Source organism: Protopterus annectens, chromosome 7.part0, assembly GCF_019279795.1.
Source record: "Protopterus annectens isolate FY-2018-M chromosome 7.part0, PAN1.0, whole genome shotgun sequence".
Lineage (NCBI taxonomy): Eukaryota > Metazoa > Chordata > Ceratodontiformes > Protopteridae > Protopterus > Protopterus annectens.
The window spans coordinates 1,278,503,090-1,278,529,439 of NC_056739.1; the positions used below are offsets into that span (position 1 = coordinate 1,278,503,090).

General features: G+C 37.8%; 1 protein-coding gene across 1 annotated transcript in view; it reads right to left on the minus strand.

Annotated features, from left to right (window-relative positions):
• IL16 (interleukin 16) overlaps nucleotides 1–26,350 on the minus strand; it is a 769,621-nt gene that overhangs the window by 553,700 nt on the left and 189,571 nt on the right. Inside the window, exon 8 of the mRNA XM_044077894.1 lies at nucleotides 5,621–5,731. Within this exon, the coding sequence (XP_043933829.1) occupies nucleotides 5,621–5,731 (111 nt within the window). The remainder of the gene's footprint in view (nucleotides 1–5,620; nucleotides 5,732–26,350) is intronic.

Consider the following 26,350-nt stretch of genomic DNA (forward strand, 5'->3'; position numbering starts at 1 on the left):
TGTGTGACTGCATCTGACTTCTGGACTTTTGTAAGTCTACTGCTGCTAGTGTTGTAAAACATCAGCTTCATTAGGAGATTGACCTTGTTCCACCCCAGAAATCCATAAAAGTCCAGGGAAAGTGGGGCTGCTGTCCGTGGCACCTGGGCATGGAACACCAATGCCACTATCTAAGATACATCAAAATGAAAACATGTATAGTTTTGTAAGAAACATCTGCATACATCTCTTTAACTGATACTACTTTTGGTCTTTTTTTGTGGAAATTCAGTGTATCTACCTTCTTCAGTATCCAGCACTCACTTTACCCCAAAAAAGTATACAACCACAAACTGATTTCATATTATACTGTCTCCACATATCAGGTGTACTTCATTTTCTTGATTATTATGGTTCCCCAACAAGTCCTCATGGCTCCACATGCTGCAGGTTGCAATCACTGAGTGCATGAGGCTGAAGTATGAACATGCTAAGAGCACAGGAGATTGGTTAACCTCATTTTGAATGCATGTCTGTTCTAGCAGCATGTCATCATCCTCCGTGGTCAGCTACACTGTGGGAAACTGATGTGCTGTACAGTACTGTTGTGCACACACAAAGATGCACCATAGGTAAGTCACAGCTGGTGATGACAGCAGGCTGCACCATTTTACAATGAATTGCCTTAACCTTCTCTACCACATGACAGATGTTCAGCAATGCCAAGCACAGGGAAACAGGCATTTGTTCAGGTGGTGGCAATGTTAGGAAAGTGGGCTGTGCTGTACATAATTTTGCATTCCATGCAAGTGATTTGATCCCTGGATAAACTGGAAGCATTTGTGGCATATGTGCATTTGTATTAGGAGGCATTGTCTGTTGTACTTATTGTAAGTCTTGCAGCTAACTATGTTGACTTTGCTCTGCATTGAAGCACAACAAATAATCAAAGTCTGTTACTAGGAAATAATATTTCACAAAATATGTTTTGCCAGATTTGCTGATCACCAATCTTAATGTAGAAATACATCCTAACAAGAGGCGCCATTACCTTGGGGCAGGTTACATTTTGCCTAAGATTTTATGTACTAGTGGGAGGAGGTGCCCTCCACATCAAGGTAGTCAACTGGGAGGTGTCGGTCAACTCAGAAATGGCTTGTGCCATAGTTCAGAGAAACAAATTTGGTGAATATTTTTTTTCATCTAATTATGGCGGTGCCGTGGTACTGTGGTTAACATTGCTACTTCACAGCTCTTGGCTGTCCAGACTAGCTCTTACCAGGGGCACCTTCTGTGCAAAGTTTGCAGTTGTTCAAGTGTCTATTAAGCTTTTTACTATGTGCTCCACTTTTCTGCGCATCTCAAAGACATGCTGTTGATGAATTCTCCAAACTGCATGTAGTCATGCATGCCACATGCAAGTGCAGTGTGTGCACCCAGGATTAGCTTTCTTTCTTTGCACACACTGAGTGCCATGATAGGGTCTAACTCTCCTACAAACTCAAAATTGGATAAAGAAGATAACCAGAGAATGAATGAATGGATGAGTCAATAGTTCATGTAAATGTGGTTCTGCCATCAACTATTTGCAATTGCTATTTTCAATATGTATGTTGCAGGTTTTGTTATAAGCTCATTGAAAATCAGCAAGGATAAGAATGTCGCAAAAACAGTTAAAATAAATAAATAAATAAATAAACCCCTAAAACTAGTTTTAGTAAAACTGATCAGTGGTAAACAAAACCAACATAAATATTTTTGGGGATACAAAGGACACTGTGCTATGCCCCTTGTAACCCATATTAAATATTACTAATTACAATATTGTTGTACCCCGGGAGCAATGATTCCTTTATTTTTAATGCTATAATCATATAACCATGGAGATTGTCAAATGACTGGCCCAACCAAGAAAAATTACCAATAAATAAAATAATATAAAGATAAAATAAAATTGTTCATCATAATACCATTGTATAATAGCAATAAATCATTAATCATGATAGGGTATAAGGCGGCGAGGTCACTGGATATGTTTTATATAGTTCTTGGAAGACAAATGTATCCCATGCTTGCAGGACAGTACAGGATCTGTTCATCTGTTTTCATTTAGTAATGGGAAAGCATAGTTAGAGCTACTGATTTTTCATCTCACTTTATGAATGGATTTTTTTGTACAATGCTTTTTTATTCATGTATGAAAAGTTAGAAAAACAGGTGACAAGTCTTCAAGGAGGTGTTGGTGCAATTATGAACAGTTTTTTTTGTAGGCGGCATTGTGGTATTTGCCTTAGTTGCTAGCTCATCTGAAATCTCAACTGTCTAAGCAGGGCATAGTTTCAAAGCTTCTTGAGAGATGCATTCAGTTACAGAGGGAGAAAAGCAATTTAAATAGCTTTTGAGTGGAAAATAATATAGGCTGAGAGACAACAAATTTTTATAATTTATTTCCCTTATGGAATGTGAGTTTTAACAGCTGCTGCATACGCAGCTGTGGTAATCGGGTGGAAAAAAAGAATGTACATATATCAAATGCATTTATATGAGCAGCATATTTGTAGGTAAGGGTGATTTATTCAGTGAAAAATGCAAACTATTTCTAGTTAGAAGAATGGACCTTCTTAGTATTTGATACACATACTGTAACAAGTTGTAATACTTCACTGTACCTCTCAACTGTTCACATTTTCACAGAATGTCCCAATTTTTGCCTCATATTTTGGGGTTCCTCATAATATTGTGCTTTTTTTAATTTGTGTAGCAAAGCAGTGAGGATTGAATTCACTAAATAATGACAGGCATTTGAATTTCAGACTTCATATCCTTTAGAAAATGCATGGTAACACAAGACCTTTTATTCTAGCAACTTTCTAAGTTTATCACAGCAATATTTTAAATTTGTCCCTATTTTGGGGGCTTTGTCCCCCTATTATTTTTGGCTTTGTCCAGATTTTTTGTGCCAGGAGGTTGAGAGCTATGCACTTCACTGAAATGATAGTTCGAAATGTTCAATATCAAGTCTTTAAATGCAATATTTTGGCATCTCTAAGCGTGTCAGTCTTTCTTGGGAATTTGCCAACTGTTATTAGTTGCTGAGCAGTTCACAACAAAGAGATACTGATAATTCTAACTTTTCAGTGAGCTAACAGGTATCTATATTGTTGAAGCCCTGATGCCTTCTAACTGCATGTGGATAACTTATTTATATGCAACTGCAAGAGTCACTATTAAACAGTTAGCACCTCATAATGAGACATTAGCTGTTTGATACTCGATTCTTCATTTGTATATGCAAAGTAGTCCTGTACATAAAGGTACAAACCTCATCCATAATAACTATAACACTGAATGCAGACATGTATTTGTCATTATTTAATGACTTTAATCCTCAGCTATTTGCCAGAAAGGTACAGATTTTAGGAGGAACACACTAAAAATATGAGGCCATAATCTGGACATTCTGTGAAAATCTGTACAGTTGAGAGGTATGTGTAACAGACAATGAAAGCAGGCATGCATAACATGTCATAGTACTACTATGTAATACTGAGAGTTAGTCACCTGAAAATAACCTCAACAATCCAAATTCCTCCAAACACAAAAATAACATGCATTAGTGGTGCCGTCCTCGCACACCCAAATATACCTGCCAACTCAACGATTGTACAGTAGGGGAAAAGGAAAAAACTCCATAAAACAGCAGTATTGGTCTCAAGCAATACAGAAATGTCAGCTGTTAGGACCCATTATGATTGGACAAGTGCATTCCTGTCAGTAGGATCTCTAGAAAGTACATGGCATCCAACATGGTAGAAAACATGTATGATATATATGGGCACATACATGTACTGCTATGAAGGAAGATTGCTTAAGAATAAGGGACATTCCTCAACTGCAATGGCTTCAGAATATACAGACACAGACCCACAAACACACAGATGCACTCACATATGCATCCGCATGCATGCACATGGAAACACACATAATATTCCAAATACATGCATGCGTGTTTGTGTACAGAGACATATACACATGCAAACACATGACACACATGCACATGGATGCACACAAATAATATTGCAAATACACACACAAACACATGCATGTTTCTGTACACACACACTCATACATGATAAAACACACATAATATTGCAAACGCACACACATGCACACACACAATATTGTCGATACACACAAACACATGCATACCCATGGCATACGGTTAGACTATGGTCCCTTTTAGTAAGAATACATTCAGCACTTTCACTTTTGCTTCCCTGTCATTTCAGTGCAGCACTATTGTGTTTCAGTCTCTGAGATGTTAGTGTACCACCATTTACAGTCCAGTATAACTTTATCTTTTTTTTTCTCCCATATCACCTCTGTAAAATATGATGATGGCTCATTGGTAGTTACCAGATCAATTAAATAAATAAGACTGACGCCCATATGAGAGGAATACATTGTCATTTCAAGTGACCCATGCTGCTCTCAAAATGCCCTGTTTTGGAAGTTTCCTACCAGTCGTCTTTGTTTGGTGAGATATATGGCACGCATGACTTGGTAACTGCCTTGCAGATAATCATGATAAATATTATATTAAACAAGAACATGGCAGTCCTGGGAAGCTCTTCCCTCACTAGGAGCTGCTATTACCACTCCGTTCCAAAGTATCCTTAACATCATTTTTGCAGGACTCATATACAGATTATACAGCACTGATTCTGAGTTATAAAGTGAGGCTTATCACTAGGAACCATGGGAAAAAAATCTTCACTTTTTTGTCTGAATGTTTTCCAAGGGCAAAGTAGAATCTTGATATTTGTGACCTTGTTAAATTCTTACAACTTCCCATCAGAAATGAATGCCACCAATTCCCACTATCTAACACTAAGGAAAGTATAGTGATAGCAGTTGTGTCCTTGTGGGCTTTATGAAAATGTCAGTAGGGTATATCCCCTCTAGAAAGTGGTCAGCCAAATGAATGACTAGGTTATGTTGTCACTGGAATATAACACTGTATATGAAAGGAGAATATCACCACTGTTTGTAAAATTCTTCTACTCATCCTTTGATTAGATAACATTCAAATATAATTCATTTGAAATAAAATGCATTTATACCTTGATTTTTTGTTTTTGCTGAGAATGAATGCTTGCGTGACTTTTTTTTCCTTGGCTGTATTTTATTTACTGTGCATCCTTAAGATTATGTTTATCAGTCAGATATCAGACAATCAACTCTGATGTGACACCTTTCTTCAAGCTAAAGTTGCCATATATGTTAAATAAAACAAAAGGCAAGAAATATTCATAAGACCGAAGCAAGACAGACAAGCAAATACAAGTTAGTTAATTTCCTCCCAGAAGATTATAAACCTAGAAAATAAATGTTACCAGCAAAAACAAAGAACAAGCCAGGACACAAACACGACTGAAATGCGAGGAAAGTGTAAATTAAGTTTTACAAGATTACAATATATTTGTTTGGAGTTAATCTCCTGTTGTCAGAGATGCAGTATTCAGTCATATATTTGTGGACTCATAAAATATCAATTGCCTTATTATTACAAATACTGCTAAGCTGCAGAAAACGTTATGTATAAATAAATGCAAAGTATATAGCTATTGTGAAACCTTACCTTGCCTTGACCTTTCATTAAAACAATATTGGAAATTATGGATGCTTGAGAACTGAATGACGTATTCCCTATTTGAGCAGTGCTTTGAGAGCGAGGCGATCTTGAAACAGCCTGTAATCAAATGTAGAAATTAAGATATACATTTTAAATTTATAATCTATCTCATGTAGTATAACACAGTAATTGATGGGAGTTTGTGTTTGACAACATACTTACATTCACTCTCAGATGCTATAGAGAAAATATAACATTCCACCTCCTGTTTTATTTATATAAGTTGTGAAGAGCATTTTTCATACACATGTGTGTGCGCACACACACACACACACACACACACACACACACACACACACACACACACACACACACACACACACACACACACACACACACACACACACACACACACACAGTGTCTATTAAACCAGCCATGTTTTACCTTATATCAGTAATAAGCAACATTTTCTCTTTAACCAAAGGAAAAAAAAACACTTGAAGCTCTACTTAGGTTGTAAACAAACTGCATCTTCTATCCCCCAACTCTGTGGTATAAAGGGATGAAGCCCTCCCTGATTACAGTCCAGATGACAGGAGTTAAAATAATGGTCTGTGTGCTGCAATAGCCAAGCAATGAAGTATGGAAGTGAGTGTATGATACCACCTAACCCAGCCTGGAGGAGAGACAGGTAGTTTCAGGTTTCAGTCAGCTGACTGCCACCATGGAAGCAGAGTTTTGCACAGCAATGAAAACAGCCAGAACTGAGGACTTGGGCTTAGCCATATCAAACCAATGACTGTAGCCGTTGTTCGCATGTTGGTGGAAAACACACACATGCACAGGGAAGACTTAGGCAGTCCTGTGGTGATGCAAGTGCTTGTATCAGCCACCAGTGGTGGGGTCTAAGCCTTAAAGAAATATCTTAATTGTCGAGATGCCAGCAAGGGCACAGTCACCCTTATGGCTACATGGATGATGATTCCTCCTTTTGTTTATTTACCGCCATTCTAGGAATAACTAGTGTGGGGGCAAACAAATGGGCTTAAGAGAAATAGAGTGAAGCTTAATGGTTGGCTGGTATGGCAGCAAAAAGCATACAGAAAAAAAAACATCTGTATTTTGTGTGTGTGTAATGGGGAAAGCACACTATGCAGATATTATTTTTATATGACATGGTACTTGTGGGCATATTTGGAATTGTACATCTTTTAACAGAACATCATATCTATTCATTTAGGGCAATTAGAAGACTAAAACAACACCACTTTTCTGGATTACCAAAGTGGATCATTTGTAACAACAAAAAGGATGTACATAAAATTAAACATGTAAGTAAACAGAAATGATCATTATTATGGCTATGTCTGGATTCTTGTCAAGCTAAACTGATTCTAAAAGCAGATTATACCATTTGTTTCCTTTAACAAGATTCGGAACTTAAACATGTAGAAACATAACTTACTGTTGCCACCCAGTGGCACCAAAGAACTCTAAACTGTTAAGCTGCCAAACAAACCAATTATTGAGTAAGCTGATAACAGCAGTGCCTGAATGAGGCTTTATAAACAGATGAATGCAATCTGTGTTAAGTATAGTCTTATGCTCAATAGCTAATTTCAAAACTAGAATACATTTTAAAACTTCTGATTTACATCATTAGAAATACATGTGTCATAAAGATATAAAGTTAATTAGTGGTGGAATATCCCTCACTGCATCTATAAAAGAAGAAATCTGACTATGTTTCTAAATAGTTCAGTAGAATACTCCAGAAGCTCAAGTGAGGTTGAAGAAAAGAGCTTTATACTTGTATGGATGAGAACTGCTGACAATGAACATACAGCTGAAATGTGTTAAATTTATACAATGTTGACATAATGGGAGGTGGGGGTCATCCTGGGGGTGGTCTTCTCTGGTTGGTGGGCCTAAGGTTGGTAGACCCCATCGGCAGCATCTCTGCTAGCTTTTGACGATGAGATTGGCCAGTGACAACCATACCAGAGTGGATCTGTCCGAGTCTTTCCCCTCCTACAACTGTGCTTTAAACAAATGTGTGTAGAGTGTTCAAATAAAAAGAGAAGTGAGTTGAAAAAGCAGTGAACTAAAAAGGTAGTATTTAAACCAATGTCTTTAGCCCATGATAGTCTTTCTTAGGGGATAATGTGTATCATTCTATGGCGCTTTCACTAATTGATTCATCAGATCCAGCCATGAAGTCATGTGGAGGCAGTGCTAAGGTCTTTGATTAGTTGTGGACATGTCTAGCTTTTTGGGCATGTCCTTTGAGTATTTGGCTAACAGTTTCAGTCAGATCCTTTCGTCTTCCCAGACACTGACCAAACTCCCTAAGTCTCTCAATGTATTTTTAAAGGTAGCACTGTCCCAAAATCTTGTAAAAATAATATTAATAAAAAAATATAAAGCAACAAATATTCATACAAAAAGTCATTAAAAATTTCATTAGAAATTGTTCACCACTGACCATTATAACAGGCCCAGTATTTCTCTGTGGGGTCCCTATGTTGATTATTGAGCCTTTTCCTAAATTGTTTCCTGTTTTACGTAGAAAAAATTAAAGCCATTTTGGTTGCAAATACCATAGTGGGTATGACCTCTTACTATCTAAATATATTTAATAAACTCAAGGAGCCTCTTTACATGAAAATAGAATTAATATTGTACAAAACCTGGTTCAAGTTTTCATATCAATCCAACTGTTAAGGAGAGAGAGAGAGAGAGACAGTGCTGACCATAAACAGGGGTTCCCTTTGTTGATTATAAAGTGCCTGCTTAAAATTTCTCCTTTTTTACGGAAGTGAGAAACACTGACAGGTAAACGTCGACCCAATGATTTAGTTAAAAATATAAAAAATATAAAAACTTTAATTAAGAATATAATTGTTTCTCTGCTTTTACAGGAGGCTAAACCTTTAATGGCAAACACGATCTACAGGGTGGGATGGGTGAAAAGTGTTCCCAAAAAAGCCTAATAAGTGCTATCCAGGGGCTAAGACTGAGACACTGCTTTTACTGGAGTGATCAGCCAGAAACTCAAGCTGTTTTTTATTTTCACTCCTTTTCCCCAAAGAGTGGGAGAACTGGGAGAAAGCCAGCATGTTGAAATCACATCTGAGGGAGTACCAGGGGTAGCTAGCCTGCCTTTTCCAGAACTTTTTTTAAAAACTATGGGGAACAGTTGGCTTACTATCATTAATCCCTGCTCTCATGTTATTTGAGTAGTGATCCTCTTGGTGTGAGAAATGCTGCTATGTGCTTTTGTGTTTGCATTTGTCTTGAGCATGTCAAGTCATATGACCTCACAAAATCTCGTTAGGTTAACTTCATACCATATAGCTCTTTTCATTTCATATATCTAAAAAACAGTTGTGTAGATATAAAAAAAAGAAAATCCATCGAATAACTTAATATCTGTTCTAACATTTCCTGTATCTTGCATAGCTGTTAATCTGTGTGTGACTACTATCTTGCTGCTTGGCAAAGAGGTTAGCTGTAATCTAGACAACCCAAGCCTGACTGTTGATCCAATTACTAGGGGAGCCAGTGAAGGAGAGTAGGAGTGAGCAAGTAATGCAGGGTCACCCATGCTTGGGGGAAGGAAGTAGTCTGATCCAATGTAATGCAGACCCGGTATCAAGGGAGTAGGTGTGGAGCATGCAGCACTGTGGGTCAGGGATGTTCTACCAAGCCATTTATGGTAATCTTTGTTTATTTCAGAACATACAGGAGGGCATTACAGGCTTTCCTGCTAATACAAGTCCACATGCCAGCTGCCAGAGGGATGAAGTTAGTGCTGTAATTAAACACTCTCAAGATCTGCATTGTGAAAGATGTAGCTTCAAGAGGAGGAGGAGTGGTAGGGTAGTTCTCCAGCCTGACCACAGCAGTCATCTGTCTTAAATGTGGGAGATCCCAGCTAGGTGGACACCAGGAAAAGGGTGTTCCTTGAACTGAAGGAAAATGGTGCAGACAAAGGGATCAAAAGATCTCATAACTACTAGATCATGGCCCTTCCCAGTCAGCTTTCACCAATGCTGGTAGTTTCCGAAACGCCTTCCTCATAATAGCAGAACAAGTGAGCTCAAAACCTATGGGATGATGGTTAATGACTCCAAAATGGAGAGCAACAATAAAGCACATGTGTATAAATTCATATAAATATATGTATACATTTATTTATATATGTATAGGCAGATGCACTTTAGATTTTTGACCAACACATGCATTTTAAATATTTAGGAACCATAAACAAATAAAAAGATGAAAATCCATGGTAGTCCGAGTTACAATGAAGGCTGTCTTCCTAAAAATACAACATTTGCATCAACACCAACACCACGTCCAGAAACTCAAAGAGTAATTCCAAAAGTATCACAAAACGTCTTTATTGACAAATAGATTTAGCGCTTTCATCTCCAGGAACTGGAGACCTCATCAGAACTCTCTTTATGACCCAAGAAAGCCACAAAACTTATATACATGAACTAGAATCACTCAGTATTAAACCAAATACCATTTTCCTAAACAATGTAAACTATGTAACTATAAACTGGGAAACCTACACTACCGTTAGTGCACAAGCACAGATTCCTGGACTTTGTCACTAATGCAAAGGCTCTGGAACAATTGGTCAGAGTACCCACTAGGGGAAGTAACATTTTGGCTCTTGTCCTTTTTAAGAAGGGGACATCTTTCAGCATCCCTTGCAAATTTTTGTCACTTGTTAGATCTGACCATAAAGCTATTTCCTGAGAAATAAAATTGTAACCAGAGATCACTTCCACTCAAGGTACCTTTAGCAATTGATCTAAGACAAACTCTTCAAACCTGAGTGATACATTGGCAAGTTTCAGATACCCATCAATTCCACTGAATATGCAGAAATGTACATCTCCCCACTATATCAGCATATAAACAGCTACATAGATGCAGTTGTACCCCATAGGAACAAGTGCAGGGCAAACCCCAGAAGCAAACCTAAATGGTGGAATCATAATATCAACAAGCTTTGCAATAAAAGCATGAGAATGTTGACCAAAAGTAAGGACAGTAATTCCTCGAATGATTCAAGTCCTCATCACTGAAATAAATGGACAACTCAGGAGTTTAATAAAATCCACAAAAGCCAAGTATGTTGCTAAAATAGCTACCTAGGCCAAAAAAATCCCAAGGGCTTTTAGTTATGTTCAAAATCTCAAAAGTACAACTCAGAAATGTCCTGTGCTTTTTGTGAATGATATTACCAACACTGAGGCTAAAGATATAGTAAGCCTACTGACCATATCTCTCAACTGTCCAGATTTTTGCCTCATTTGTTCAGTCAATTCCTCATAAAAATGTGGTTTTCTAGCAAATCTGTGAGGATTGAATTCACTAAATAAAAACAGAAATTGTTTCCTCAGACTTCATATCCGTCAGAAAATGCATGGCAATACAAAACGTTTTATTTTAGGAACTAAGTGCAATATTTAAAATTTGTCCCTTTTTTGCGCCTTTGTCCTCCTATTTTTTGGGGTTTTGTCCAAATTTTTTGTGGTAAGTGGTTGTGCGGTATGCTACTGGCCAATAAATTTAGCTCCACCTTTACACCTATCTGCCCTCCATCTGTCCCTCAAGATAAACCTGAAACTGGCACTCCTCCAGCTATTACACAAGGACAAGTCCTAAAGGTGATGTCAAAAGCTAAAAATATTGTCTTGAAGTGTCCTGAAAATATTTCTGGATGTTTCTTAAAAAGCATGAAGCACAATTTAGCCACACCCCTAACAACATTGTTCCACCTCAGCTTCCATACAAGTTTTGTACCCAGTGAATAAGCGCAGCTACAGTCACTCTCCTGAAGGTAGGGCCCTCCACAGACATAAGTCTATCCAGCCTCATATTACCTCCACCAAGAGAACAGTCGCCAGTAGAGTCCCCCAGGACTCTGTGCTGGGTCCTCTCCTTTTGGCATTTACTTCTCTGAAGTAAAAGCCAATACCAAAGGGCTCTGGCTGACTAAGTCTGCAGATGACTGCAAGCTAGGAGAAGTCACTGAATCCCCATATAATCTGCAAAAAGGTTTGTCACAAATAAATAACTGGTGCCAAAATCAAGAATAGACTGAAACTAAATGCCAAAAAAATGCATTATTGTATCCTTTGGGAAGTCATCTATCCCAGGGAACTGCCACATTGATAATATGGCACTAAGAGTTGACCCAGTTAAGGATTTTGGAACTTATGTGGACAGTAACAGTGACATAATTTTTGACCAACATGTGCCCGTATTCATCCTATATTGCACATCTTATAAACAAGGGGTTTCTGTCTAGATCTAGGGGTGTCATTGTCTCCCTTTACTCATCTTCCTTAGGCAAATCATTGAGTATAATGCCCACTTTGGCATGCATCTGTCTAGACACATGCAACAACTGGAATGCCCACAGAGATAAAACAGAGGAAAATGGAGGTATAACTTTGCCTAATTTGGAAATCTAGTCAGTCTCTACAATGGCTAAATCCATTTCTCTTCTTATAGAAATCAAATACACTGCTAAATGGAAAATATTCTAGAAATATTAATGAGTAATGCAATAAACAATAAATGGTTCCCTATTAAAATCACGAAGGTCCACTTACCCGAATACGGAAACGTCAAGTATACGTCGAAACGCCAAAACACTGACCGTCCTGAAGCACGAAATCTGAAATGTCGAATCGTCATGGTTGGCCCTTCTGCGGTGTAGCTCCATAAGGTAAGTGTGCGATAGTTACGGACCTTAGGGTTAGGGTGCGGGTTAAGGTTAAGTGTATAGATAATAATAGTGTGTGATAGTTACAGACCTTAGGGTTAGGATGCGGGTTAAGTTAAGTGCATAGATAGTAATGTATTTAAGTTTTAGTGTAGGGTTAGAAGTAGGGTTTTGTTAAGTGTATGTGTGTGGGTTATTTATTTTGTTTGTGTTTAGCTCTGTAAGGTAAGTGTGCGATAGTTATGGACCTTAGGGTTAGGGTGCGGGTTAAGGTAAGTGCATAGACAGTAATGTATGTAAGGTTTAGTGTAGGGTTAGAAGTAGGGTTTTGGTTAGTGTATGTATGTGGTTTATTTATTTTGTTTGGGTAGGTAGTATGTAGCACGCTGTGGGGTTGAACAACTATGACGGTTCGGGATTTTGAGTTTCACTGTTTAGGGTGTTTGGTGTATTCGTGGTTCAGGTAATATGTATTGATTCCATATTTGCTGTCTAGGACTTTTGCGGTTGTAATATAGACCCCAATAAATCATAGAAATTAATGTTATTTAATAACTCTTTTATTTAGATCTTAAAAGATTATTTTTCAACTTATTCCTCTCAGAATTTTAGATCTAATTATATAACTCTTCTGAAATATTTTTAGAAACTATATATATATATATATATATATATATATATATATATATATATATATATATATATATATATAAATTCAATTTATATAAAGACTGGTTATTTCTTCTATTTCCTGTAGCTTACATGCAAGGTGCTATATTGTCTTCTGATTATATGAAATGTATTCCTTTCAACAGAAAAATGTAATATATTGGTCCAAAATTATGTCTAATAATGACCTGAAATCCATTAACTTACTGAAAAATAAATATGATTTTGACACATCTTCTTGGTTGGATCTACATGAAAGTAGGAAATATGTTTCAAATAAACTTGATTCTATGACTTTAACAACTAAAAGTTCAGTACCTAAATTAATTCAGTATATGGTGTTGTCTATAAATCATAAATCCCTGACAAGGGACATTTTATCTCACTTATATAAGGCAATTAAACTAGATCTAGATAATACATCAGATAATTATTGGAATTATTTTCTTTAATTAATAATCATTCCCCTATAGATAAAGACAAATGACATATATTACAATCAGCTAGTGTAACCACTTCCTCACTAAGATGGAAAATTTTCACTTGGAGGTATTTGCATAGATCTTTTATCACTCCACTTTCCTTAAGTAAATTTAATAAGAAGAATGTTAACTGTTGGAGGTGTAATAAAGAAGTTAATCCAGATTGGGCTCATATGGTATATGATTTTACAGAAATAAATACATTCTGGAAAGACATTAATCACTTTTTACAATCAATTTTTACAGACAATTTTTTTCTCTCAAAATCACTCATATTGTTTAATACCCCTGTTCTATACTGTATTACAGAAGTCAATCAGCCTGTGCTCTGGTCTATTTTATCTGTAGCCAGGAAAACTCTTACAAGAAACTGGAAGTCTAAATCTTCTCCCTCAATAAATGAATTCAGAAATTTACTTTTTGAAGTATATAATTTAGAAATATTGACCAAAAGTGCTAGATCCTCTAGGAATACCATTGTTTGCAACATGTGGAAGAAAGTATATGATTTGTTAGACAAATACTTTAATATTACTGTAATGACATTTGTAAGTATTTCTAGTTTATTAACTTGTATTTGTGGAAAATGTTATTGTAAATAGTTTGCGTGTTTTTTTTTTCTTCATTGTCACTAATATTTATACTTAAAATTGTACATAACTCAAGATAATCTTCTCTTATCTATTTCAGTTTAATAAAGCTGTTTAAAAAACATGATTATACAATAAATGCCCATTACTGTTCAAAAATGAGCACACTGATTGGACAGCCCATCCAATGTTCTAAAGGTAAACTTTCAGACACTAACACATACAATGCATTTAAATTAAATAGGACATCTCACATTTTGGTCCACACACACAACATCATCACAATTCAATTAATCTAACTAAACAGACATTCATCTTCCTAGAGTCCGAAACTATCAAAGTACATAAGCATTTCAGAAACAACTATTTTTAGAAATAAGATAAAATAGAAACACTATCACATAAATCTAACATATTTATATACATTAAAAATCATTAAATAAAGACATAAACTTATATAAATCAGCAATATCCTCACAGTAATCAGGGAAAGTTCATTATTCTGCAGAACAATTCCAAAAACAGAGTTGTACCTGTATCACACCTTCCTCATTAAGTATGACAGTGAAAAGGCTCTTAACATCCATAGTAACAAGGATGTACATGGCCTAATTTAAATAACATATTTATTTTTTTTTTTTTTTTTTATTTTTTTTATTTCTCTTCTCTTAAAAGTCTCTTTTTCAATAATTAGTTTGCCCAGCCTAGTGTCCTACTCTAGTCCTTGTAACTGGATCATTTCATAATCATATGTTTAATTGTTTCAGTCTCTCTTCCTCCTCAGGGCCAAAAAGTCAAAAAATCAAGTCAAGTCATATATAGCTTGAGCTCTAAATTCAGCTGCTGCCATTTTTCTGCAAAGTTCTGCATGTATGTTGTGGCCCTGTTGGCATCTCATGAATGCAGCCGCCGGAAACTATCTCGCCTCAAACAAACTTCAAATGCTGGCATTGCAATTGCAAGCTTCAAAAATTCATTATTGTTTTGTTAGAGGGAGCTGATTACAACGGATGTCTTGTCTGTCACCGTGATGTCTGAATGATGTGTTTTTTTTTTTATGGATTTCTGAGTTTGTATTTTGGACCACAGGACTCTTTACCCCTTGGTGCTACTTTTGCTTTTACGTAAAGGTAAACTTTGCATACACCAGTAGAAAAACATCCAACTACTGAAGTACCATTGAGCAACCAGACTTTCTGTTGAAATATTCTGAGAGCCAATGCAAAATATAAGCAAAATCAAATAGTTTTCCCAAAAATAAGCAAACAGAAACCTACCTGATTTACCATAAATATTATACCTACTTTTTTCTAGTCTAATCTCTGATGGAGGCACACTCAGTGCCCTTATAGTAGACTGTTATGCATATTGTATATTTCTTTTTCTATTGTATAGTTTTTCTTCTCATCATGGATTTCTCATAGGCTCACAGGTATATATTAGGCTAATGAGCACTAGGGCCCTTATAAGACTAAATGTGCAACCCAACTATGACCCAAAAATTTGATTTATATAGGGGGTGATTTACCGACTGCTTTTGTCCATTAGTGGCATATATTCCAGACAAGGGGTGAATTTCTGATTACCCATCCATTGGTCCAAGTTGCGCATAAAAAGGGATAGGGAGGAACTGTGCTTGGATGCACATTTCCACTAACACTTTACTGCAGTATAATTTATTATATATTACAATGTGTACTAATCTACTTGTTGCACATATTCCTTTAACTCATAGCTCTGTGAGCACATCTCCACGTATACTATACTGGACTATCCTCCTACATAGCTACCATCCTATGCTCTCACTCAATGTATACTATATTACCGTGACTGGCAGATGTTGCTACTGTTCTGTCATTGATACATAGGTAAGTACTAGGATAGCTGCCCTTGCAGGCGGCTTCAAGCCCAGTCAATTTCTATTTTTGTGCTCAAATTAAACTACCCCATTTATAGCCTTGCCTATCTCATGCTCAATAATTATAAATTACCTCTAATGAGATTAACTGGGATGATACCATAGATAATTTGAGGGTACCCATCCATGGAATAAAGCATTTAGGAGCTGCATCTGTCCATTAGTAGTACAGAGGCAGTCCTAGGAGACATTTTCTGTTTGCCTTCCTTAGATTCAAGTTGCACTTGAATATGGACTGGGATGAACTTTGTTTTATGTGGCTGTGCAGTCTGTTCCACACCAGTGGTATCCTCAGTGAGATATACCTGTCCTTCCAAACCATTCTGCTGATGTTGCAGAATAGGTTTAGATCCCTAGACCAAGTATGGCTGATGCCATTTGACTTGCTGATGTGCAGAAAATCCATCAGTAATGGATTGGAGGATGCTTTGCATGCCAAATACCATTCACCTGTTAGCAGTCTGTAGGAAACCATGTATAGTGAAAAGGCTTTGAGTTGGTCCATGTAGGGTATGTTGTTTAGGCCTTAACCCAGCCACTGGGTATGCACAAGCCAGTACATTTCTTTGTGCCGGTCCCAAGCCCGGATAAATGAGGAGGGTTGCGTCAGAAAGGGCATCCGGCATAAAATTTCGCCAAATCATTTCATGCAGACACCAGTAAATATTTCCATACCGGATTGGTCGAGGCCCGGGTTAACAACCACCATCACCAGTACTGTTAGCCAACAGGGTGCTGGCAGAAATTGGGCTACTGTTGGCTGAAGGAGGGGAACAGGCAGAAGGCATGGCCGAAGGCAGGAAGAGAGGAGAAAGGCTAGGACTGTGGTAGTGAGGGTCGAAACTTTGAATGTTGGCAGTATGACTGGTATAAGGAGAGAGCTAGCTGATATGATGGACAGAAGGAAGGTTGGTATATTGTGTGAGCAAGAGACCAGATGGAAGGGGAGTAAGGCTAGGTGTATCGGAGGTGGGTTCAAATTGTTTTATCATGGTGTGGATGGGAGGAGAAATGGTGTAGGAGTTATTCTGAAGGAACAGTATGCTGAGAGTGTTTTGAAGGTGAAAGAGTGTCAGATAGAGTGATGTTTATGAAACTGGAAATTGATGGTGTAATGATGAATGTTGTTAGTGCATATGCTCCACAAGTTGGGTGTGCAATGGATGAGAAAGAAAGATTTTGGAGTAAATTGGATGAAGTGGTGATGACTGTACCCAAGGGTGAGAGAGTGGTGATTGGAGCAGATTTCAATGGGCATGTTGGTGAAGGGAACAGAGGGGATGAGGAAGTGATGGGTAGGTATGGTGTTAAACAAAGGAATGCAGAAGGTCAGATGGTAGTGGATTTTGCGAAAAGGACAGACATGGCTGTGGTGAATATGTATTTTAACAAGAGAGAGGAGCATAGGGTGACATACAAGAGTGGAGGAAGATGCACACAGGTGGATTATATCTTATGTAGGAGGGCCAGTTTGAAGGAGATTGGAGACTGTAAAGTGTTGTAGTTAGGCAGCATAGGATGGTGGTTTGTAGGATGACATTGGTGATCAAGAAGAGGAAAAGGAGTGTGAGGGCAGCACCAAGGATCAAATGGTGGAAATTGAAAAAGGGTAATTGTGAGGTGGAGTTCAGGGATGAGTTAAGACAGGCACTGGGTGGCAGTGAAGAGTTACCAAATAGCTGGGTAACTACAGCAGAGCTAGTAAGGGAGACAGCTAGAAAGGTGCTTGGTATCACATCTGGACAGAGGAAGGATAACAAGGAGACATGGTGGTGGAATGAGGAAGTACAGGAGAGTATACAGACAAAGAGGTTGGCAAAGAAGAAGTGGGATTGTCAGACAGATGAAGAAAGTAGACAGGAGTATAAGGAGATGAGGTGCATGGCAAAGAGAGAGGTAGCAAAGGCTAAGGATAAGGCATATGAAGAGTTGTATGAAAGGTTGGACACTAAGGAGGGAGTAAATGACTTGTACCAATTGGCTAGACAGAGGGACAGAGCTAAGAAAGATGTGCAACAGGTAAAGGTGATAAAGGATAATGAGGGAAACATACAAGCGAGGAGAGTGTGTTGAGGAGATGGAAAGAGTACTTTGAGGGGCTGATGAATGAAGAGAATGAGAGGGAGAGAAGGTTGGATGATGTGAGGATAGTGAATCATGAAGTACAATGGATTAGCAAGGAGGAAGTAAGGATAACTATGAAGAGAATGAAGAATGGAAAGGCTGTTGCCCCAGATGACATACCTGTGGAAGCATGGAGGTGTTTAGGTGAAATGGCAGTGGAGTTTTTAACCAGATTGTTTAATGAAATCTTGGAAAGTGAGAGGATGCCTGAGGAATGGATAAAAAGTTTTTTTGGTACCGATTTTTAAGAATAAGGGTGATGTGCAGAGCTGTAGTAACTACAGAGGGATTAAATTGATCAGTCACAGCATGAAGTTATGGGAAAGAGTAGTGGAAGCTAGGTTAAGAAGGGACGTGATGATTAGTGATCAGCAGTATGGTTTCATGCCGGGAAAGAGCACTACAGATGCGATGTTTGCTCTGAGAGTATTGCTGGAGAAGTACAGAGAAGGTCAGAAGGAGTTGCATTGTGTTTTTGTAGACTTAGAGAAAGCATATGACAGGGTGCCTAGAGAGGAGTTGTGGTATTGTATGAGGAAGTCAGGAGTGTCAGAGAAGTATGTAGGAGTGGTACAGGATATGTACGAGGGTAGTGTGACAGCAGTGAGGTCTGCAAAGGGAGTGACGGATGCGTTTAAGGTGGCAGTGGGGTTGCATCAAGGATCAGCTCTGAGCCCTTTCTTATTTGTAATGGTGATGGACAGGTTGACAGACGAGCTCAGACAGGTGTCCCCATGGACTATGATGTTTGCAGATGACATTGTAATCTGTAGTGAGAGTAGGGAACAGGTGGAGGAGACCCTGGAGAGGTGGAGATATGCTCTAGAGAGAAGAGGAATGAAGGTCAGCAGGACTAAGACAGAATATATGTGTGTGAATGAGAGGGAGGATAGAGGAATGATGAGGATGCAAGGAGTAGAGGTGGCAAAGGTGGATGAGTTTAAATACTTGGGGTCAATAGCTCAGAGTAACAGTGAGTGTGGAAGAGAGGTGAAGAAGAGAGTACAGGCAGGATGGAGTGGGTGGAGAAGAGTGTCAGGAGTGATTTGTGACAGACGAGTACCTGTAAGAGTGAAAGGGAAGGTCTACAAGAGGGTACTGAGACCAGCTATGTTATATGGCTTGGAGACAGTGGCATTGACAAAAAGGCAGGAGTTTGAGCTGGATGTGGCAGAGTTAAAGATGTTAAGATTTGCACTGGGTGTGACGAGGATGGACACGATTAGGAATAAGTATATTAGAGGGTCAGCCCAGGTTGGAAGGTTTGGAGACAAAGCCAGAGAGGCAAGATTACGTTGGTTTGGACATGTGCTGAGGAGGGATGCTGAGTATATTGGGAAAAAGATGCTAAGGATGAATCTACCAGGTAACAGGAAAAGAGGAAGGCCTAAGATAAGGTTTACGGATGTGGTGAGGGAGGACATGCAGGTGGTTGGTGTGACAGAGCAAGATGCAGAGGACAGGAAGAAATGGAAACAGGTGATCAGCTGTGGTGATCCCTAACGGGAACAGCCAAAAGAAGATGATGATGATGTTTTGTAATGGTGTTTGTTCTTGTTATTATGGTAGTTATATTATGATTATTGTATGTACTGTTCGGTTGGAGGTTTTCTCCAAGAGCTTCTGCTGAAAAGGGGTTAAAACTGCCTAATATATAGTTCACAGGTTTATAGATTTTTACTAGGCTAACATCCACCAGAGTCTTTACCAGCTTATCTGTAAGACACATATCAGTCCTTCCAGCAGGTTTTATTTATGTTGCAGACAAAGTTCAGGTCTTTAGATCTATTGCTTCTGGTGCTGTTTGTTTTCTGGATCTGCAAGAAATGCAACAGAGCCGGATCTGAGGATGCCTTATATTGCTAGGCATAGATCACCTATTAGTTACATGTAGGAGAATGAATACAGTGACAGGACAGTGACAGGACCTTAAGGACATCTGTGTAGGACAGGGTGTTTATACCCTGGATTCTCCTGGTGAGGAACCTTTGAGGGTATTCCAGCTGTTGCAAGTGCCTGGTTAGGTACATGCCAAAGGGGACATTATACTTGATGATGGTTCTGATATGGGCTGAGTAGAGTGGTTCTATTACTCCCTTGGACCCGTATGCCATAACCTTGCTTATGAGTTGGGTGACACAGGATGATTTTCTTGCTACCTTGGCTAACTGTTGGTCGAATACCAGATTATTGTCTACATAGGTTCCCAGATCCCTAACTATCAGGTCAACTTTTAGGGGTGCTTTATAGATTAAGCAATTAGCTTGGGTGGATGAGTTCTCAAAAGGGCACTATATAATCCATGGCTTTAGCACCAGTCATTTGTTTGTGTTAGATCCTTTTTTAGGATGTTGGTGTCATGGGACAAATCTATTATAGGACTCCGTTTACAGTCCTCTGCAAACTTGGTGAACCAGAGGCTTTTGACATTATACTTGACTTCTGAGAAGTACAAAATCCAAAACCAAAGGAAACAATCCAGAACAATGGACTAATATATGACAAACAGTAGCAGGTCCAACATGGAGCCCTGGGGTACTCCACTGGTGACTGGTCTCTCGGTGGAGGTGGTCACACTGATCCTAACCTTTTGGGTCCTATCTGAACCAGCTGGCAATCCAGTGAGATATATAGGGATTTACGCCTAGTTCTGAGATTTTAGCAACAATACATGAGTAGAGTATTGTATTGAACATATTGGCCAGATCAAGGTAGGTGGTATGCACAGTTTTCCCCCTCATCTATAGCCATGGTAACCTTCTCAAAGAAGTCCAGCAGTTTAAGTAGGCAGGAGCTTCCCTTAACAAAGCCAAATTGGGATGGGCCCAGTATCTGTTGGCTGACAATGTCCTTGTTTATCATTTCCATGATGATTAATTTAATAGTTTTGCATATTAGACTTGTGAGACTAATGGGTCTGTAGTTCCCAAGGTCAGTTGATAAGCCACCCTTATAAAGATGGATGACTGTTGCAGCTCTCCATTCACCTGGAGTGTAACCTGTTTTGAGGTATTGCAAATGCAGTCAAACCTGAGCACTATAGCACTCCACATGTGGTCTAAACTGCAGCAAACAGGTTGTTATAGACAGTTTAAAAGTATTTTTTTTTTATCTAAGACCTAAGTGCTATAGTTCTCTGTATAGGCAGAGCATTAAGTCTATCAACTATTTGTTATATTTGTAGCAAGCAGTTTGCTATAGTTTAAAAAGACTTTTTTAACTGAAACATGACCACTCTAACTCTCTGTGCAATCAGGGTATAAACTGTAGGAACTGTTTGCTACATTTGCTACAGTTTAAAAGCAGAAAGTATTTTTTAATTACATATGTTGAATGAGGGTTAGGGTCAGGGGCACAGAAGCGGGACTTAAATGGCTGGGGCAGTTGGGGGGGGCATGTGATGCATTTGGCCAGCCTGGTTGGTGTGCTAGTAGAAGGAACATCTTTTTTTTTTTTTTTAATGGTCTTCAGCAAAGGGTGTATCTCTAATTGTAATACGCTGATTGGATCACAATGTAGCGATCAGCTTATGACAGTAAAGTGCTTTTTCTTTTTGGCTCTTCACTTGAAGAGATGAGGGGATGGGGTGCAGGTTAATAGTATAGGCCCAGACAGCTGATTGAACCAGCTACACGTCTGTTAGCTGCTAATGTAGATCAAGACACCTCCTCCTTTAGCCCCCCTGTCTGTGCTGCTGTTGGTCTAAATGTATAGAAAGCAAAAACAGCTGCATCCTGACATACACTCTGGATTATCACAGTGTCAAAAATGTTATTAAAGAATACTTGGCCATAGTCACAGGAAACCCTTATCTGATTAACATCTTAGGTGAAGCCCCATGCTTTGTTTACAGGAAGGCCAGGAGCATTAGATGTTTGTTTAATTTAAACCTAGACTATATGAGAGAAACACTAAAAGATGTGAAGCAAATTTTACAGTGTGTGTGTGTGTGTGTGTGTGTGTCTCACACACACACACACACACACACACACACACACACACACACACACACACACACACACACACGCACACACATCAAGGTGATAGTTTTTATTGCCTTTTTTTAAAGAAAATCATTAAGACCAGCACAGGGGTGACTGTGATGTTACAAAATTAATTTACAGGGCACAGTGCAATAAATGTGATGCTTTTTATGTGGGCAAGACTATAAATAAACTTAAGTGTAGGATTTCATGTCATCTGATAGAAATCCGCTCTGGTTGTGAAAGCAATGGGCTAGCCAAACACCTTTCTCTGAATAGAAGACAAGCAGGTTTTAAGTTCTAGATACTGGATCACATAGCCATGGGTGATTTTGAAGGTGATATTCTGAATGTACTAGAAAAACATAAATTCGAATGCAATTAAAGTTGAACTCTTTCAGAAAGCCTGACCTAAATTACTACTGTTCACTTAAAAGTGTACTGGAACTTAGAAAATTGCCACATTGGTTACAGGACTAATTTTATTTTATTTTCCACTACCACTATTTAAGCATTGATTTGAGTGTTATTTTATATAGAGTGTTCACTAGTTTTATAAATATACAATTTTTTTACTGTTCCGCACGGGCCAGCACTAAGTCAATGTACTTTTCCTGGTTTAACTTACTCATTAAATGTACATATAAGGTTAGATTCTTGTTTTAATTTTGGTTTACTGTTTTTAATATGTATATTGGTTAGTTTTAGTAAGATTTTTGTAGATATATATTTTTAGGGTTCTTGTACACAGACCTGAAGAAGTCTAGAGGGATGAAAGTGATCTTTGTTAACAATAATTTATGGAAATAGATTATGTTTTGGACAATGTATTTTTTTCTGGATGCCAAAATATAATTTTTTTCATTGCCAAATGGTCAAATGTTTAAATATTTCTAACCATGTATTATAATGTCTTTGATAAATTCACATACTTTGTTAAATAATAATCTGTTTAATAAGAAGTGCCACATCATATTTAATTTTATTAACTTCAGTTCAAGTGCATAAGGTTTAAATTATTAGGACATTCAGTAAGTAGGGCAGTACCAGCTTGGATATCACACTGATAAGGATGGGGGAAGGCATTTCAATCTGTTAACATGTATACCAATAAGTTTGTTTTATAACTAAATAAACCACTCCCATACATGATAACAGGTATATTGGTCAGAAAGTTTGCGAAGAAAATATTGTTCTGTATATTTTTTTGTTTTGTCTGGATCATTTGACTGTGTGCTTTTAATAAAATATCTTCAACTGGAAACAGACTGTCTACCCTAGGTTCCAAACAGGCAAAAAAGCAGACTGTAAAATATGACAAAAAGACGAGAACTGAGGAACAGCACCTGAAAAATAAACCAAATATTTATTCTAATCTAGTAAAGCGCTTTTCGTTTGACAAAATTGCAAACTTCTTCAGACATTAAAAAATCTCATATAACAAGTGTTTAAATACAAGAACAATTAACCACATGTTTAATTGACAGAGGCATTTAAAGGAAAATGTTCATTTAAAATATTTTCAAGCACCACTCACTAACTAGTAAAAACCCTCCTTGATACTAATCAACACTAAACTAATATTGCTATAAAAATAAAAATAACATTGCGTTATTATAACTAAACAAAATATAATGAAGTAAATATGGTCTATAACAAACTAAATAACTAAGCCTTAAAGATTTTATCTAGTGAGACTTTTAAGTTTTAAAATGCTACTAATTGAGCAACCTTCATTTAACCCTGGTGTATTGTAAGCATATAGCCTGATCTGCCAACTTAACTCTAGTTCTTCCAACTTTAACATATCTGGGCCGCCTTGAGGGTTCTGAAGTACCTGATCAATTACCATAAATTTAAAAGTATGATTGGGGTACTGTATGGTGTGTTTAGCCAAAGCATTCTCGAGTTTATGTTTTCTAATGGCATAAATGTGCTCGTAGATACGGTCATGAAGCCTCCTCTCTGTTTTACCAATATAGAAGGCCGAACATGCCTGACACTGGGCCAAGTAAACTACCATTTTAGAATTACAGTTCACTCTCAACCTCAGTTTGTACTGTTGATTGTGAACCGTAAATCTGTTAGATTCAGTAACATACTGACAACAGTTACATGCCTGGCACTTATACATACCCACTGTCCTTGTACATTTAATTGGGCGTTGTTCAAAATATGCCTTAAGGTTCTTAGCTTTCTTGTAGACAACCACCGGGTGTTCACCTAATCTTTGAAAGACGTTCCTATCACTCTTGAACAAAGCCCAATTTTTACTCAAAATCTGGAAACAGTCTCTACTGTTAAGATTGTAAGTAGTCACAAAAGTGACACTCGGTTCAAATAAACATGCCACTCCAGACTCTTCACACACATGTAAGTGAGTATTGTCAACTTCACTGTGTGTTATGTGCTCGTTACTCAAAATTGGTCTATAAAAATGTCTCAATCGTTTACTTGTTACCTCTTCTACAATCTCCTCTACCATGTATTCAGGGTAACCCCGATGTACAAACATGTCTCTTAAATGTAAACATTCAGCATGAAAATCTTTGTCCAATGTGATAATACGAGCTGCCCTAACAAATTGACCCTTTACTATGGCACGTTTCTGGTGAGGGGGATGGCAGCTAGAGAAATGGAGAAATGAGTTAGAATACGTGCTCTTTCTATAAATAGTGGCTGTGAATTTTTGAGCAGAATAATCTTTAGATAGTAAAATGTCGAGGTATGCTATGGACACTGTGTCGAATGTGGAAGTGAACTTTAAGAAGTAGGTAGTCTGGTTAAAATACTCTACCACTAAGTCACTGAAAAACCTGTCACTGTCTACTAGGATAAAGATGTCGTCCAAGTAACGAGTATAAAAAATTAACTTGTCCTTGATCTCACAGTTGTTAAGTACAAAAAAATGTCCCCAGTAGGCCATAACCATGTTGGCGACACTAGCACCACAAGGAGAGCCCATAGCAACCCCGACTTTTTGGAGGTAAAAATTACCTTCAAACAAAAAATAGTTGTTGTCTAAAATAAGGTCTAACAATTCATAAACTAGTTCCAACTCATTACTGCTGTAGCCTTGTAGTCTTAACATTTGCTCAACCCACTCAAGTGCTATGTCATGTGGAATACAAGTATAAAGATCCTTAACGTCAATGGTAAGGAAATTGTAACTTGTGTTAAACTCTAACTTGTTAATTTTGTCCAAGAACATCCAAGAATCTTTACAAATTTAGTCAAAATTAACCAAATGTTTTTGTAAGATAGAGTCTACGACTTTTGCACAGGGGTGGGTAGGGGAACCCCTTCCATCAACTAAGGGTCTCATGGGGGGGTTACTTAAGTCCTTGTGTATTTTAGGTATACCAACTAGACAAGGAAATCTAGGATACATTGTAGACATATAATTGTAAATGTTCTGTGTAATTCTCCCTTCAATAAACATGTCCTCTGTAGAGCTCTTAATAGTATGATAAGCCTTGTTGACTTCAGAACGTGAACTGACTGAGTATGATGGACAATCTAACAATTGAGACATCCTTGCATTATAGTCAACCCAATCAAAAATAACCATTCCACCACCTTTATCCAGTTTACAAAACCGTATATCATACAGTTTAATAAATTCAAGACCCTCTTTCTCTGCTTTAGAGTTTTTACCATAGTTGACATTGTTGTGTGGGGACTGAAATTTCTGGCGAATATCCAATTCGCAAATAAGTTCAAATACTTGTAAAAGAGGGTGAAGTGAAGGGTTAAATACACTTGGGATCCTAAAGGTGTCACTGCCAGACATGTTACTATTGCCCATCATTAAATTCAGATTAAGTTTCCTAATAAAAAGCTTTAAATCAATAATTGTTTTAACAATATCAAGGTTCTGTGCTGGAACATAAGTGTGACCTTTAGACAATAACTCTACCAAATCAGGTGGAATGTCAACAGAAGAAAAATTGTAAACATTAAAGTCTCTGTTCATATTTTTAAGAATAATAGGGGTGTTAGATGACAAATTACTAATTTCTTCAGTTGATACATTATTCACTGCGACCTCTGGAGGGTCAACTACATTAAAAAAATCAACAGTCTCAGATGGTGCATCAAAAACAGTAGAGTCAGGTAAATGAAAAGAACAAGTGGAGTCTGTTAAACAATCTACACCTTGTAACAAGTTCTCAGTTATCTGGGCTTCTGTTTCTTTTTCTGATTGTAATAACT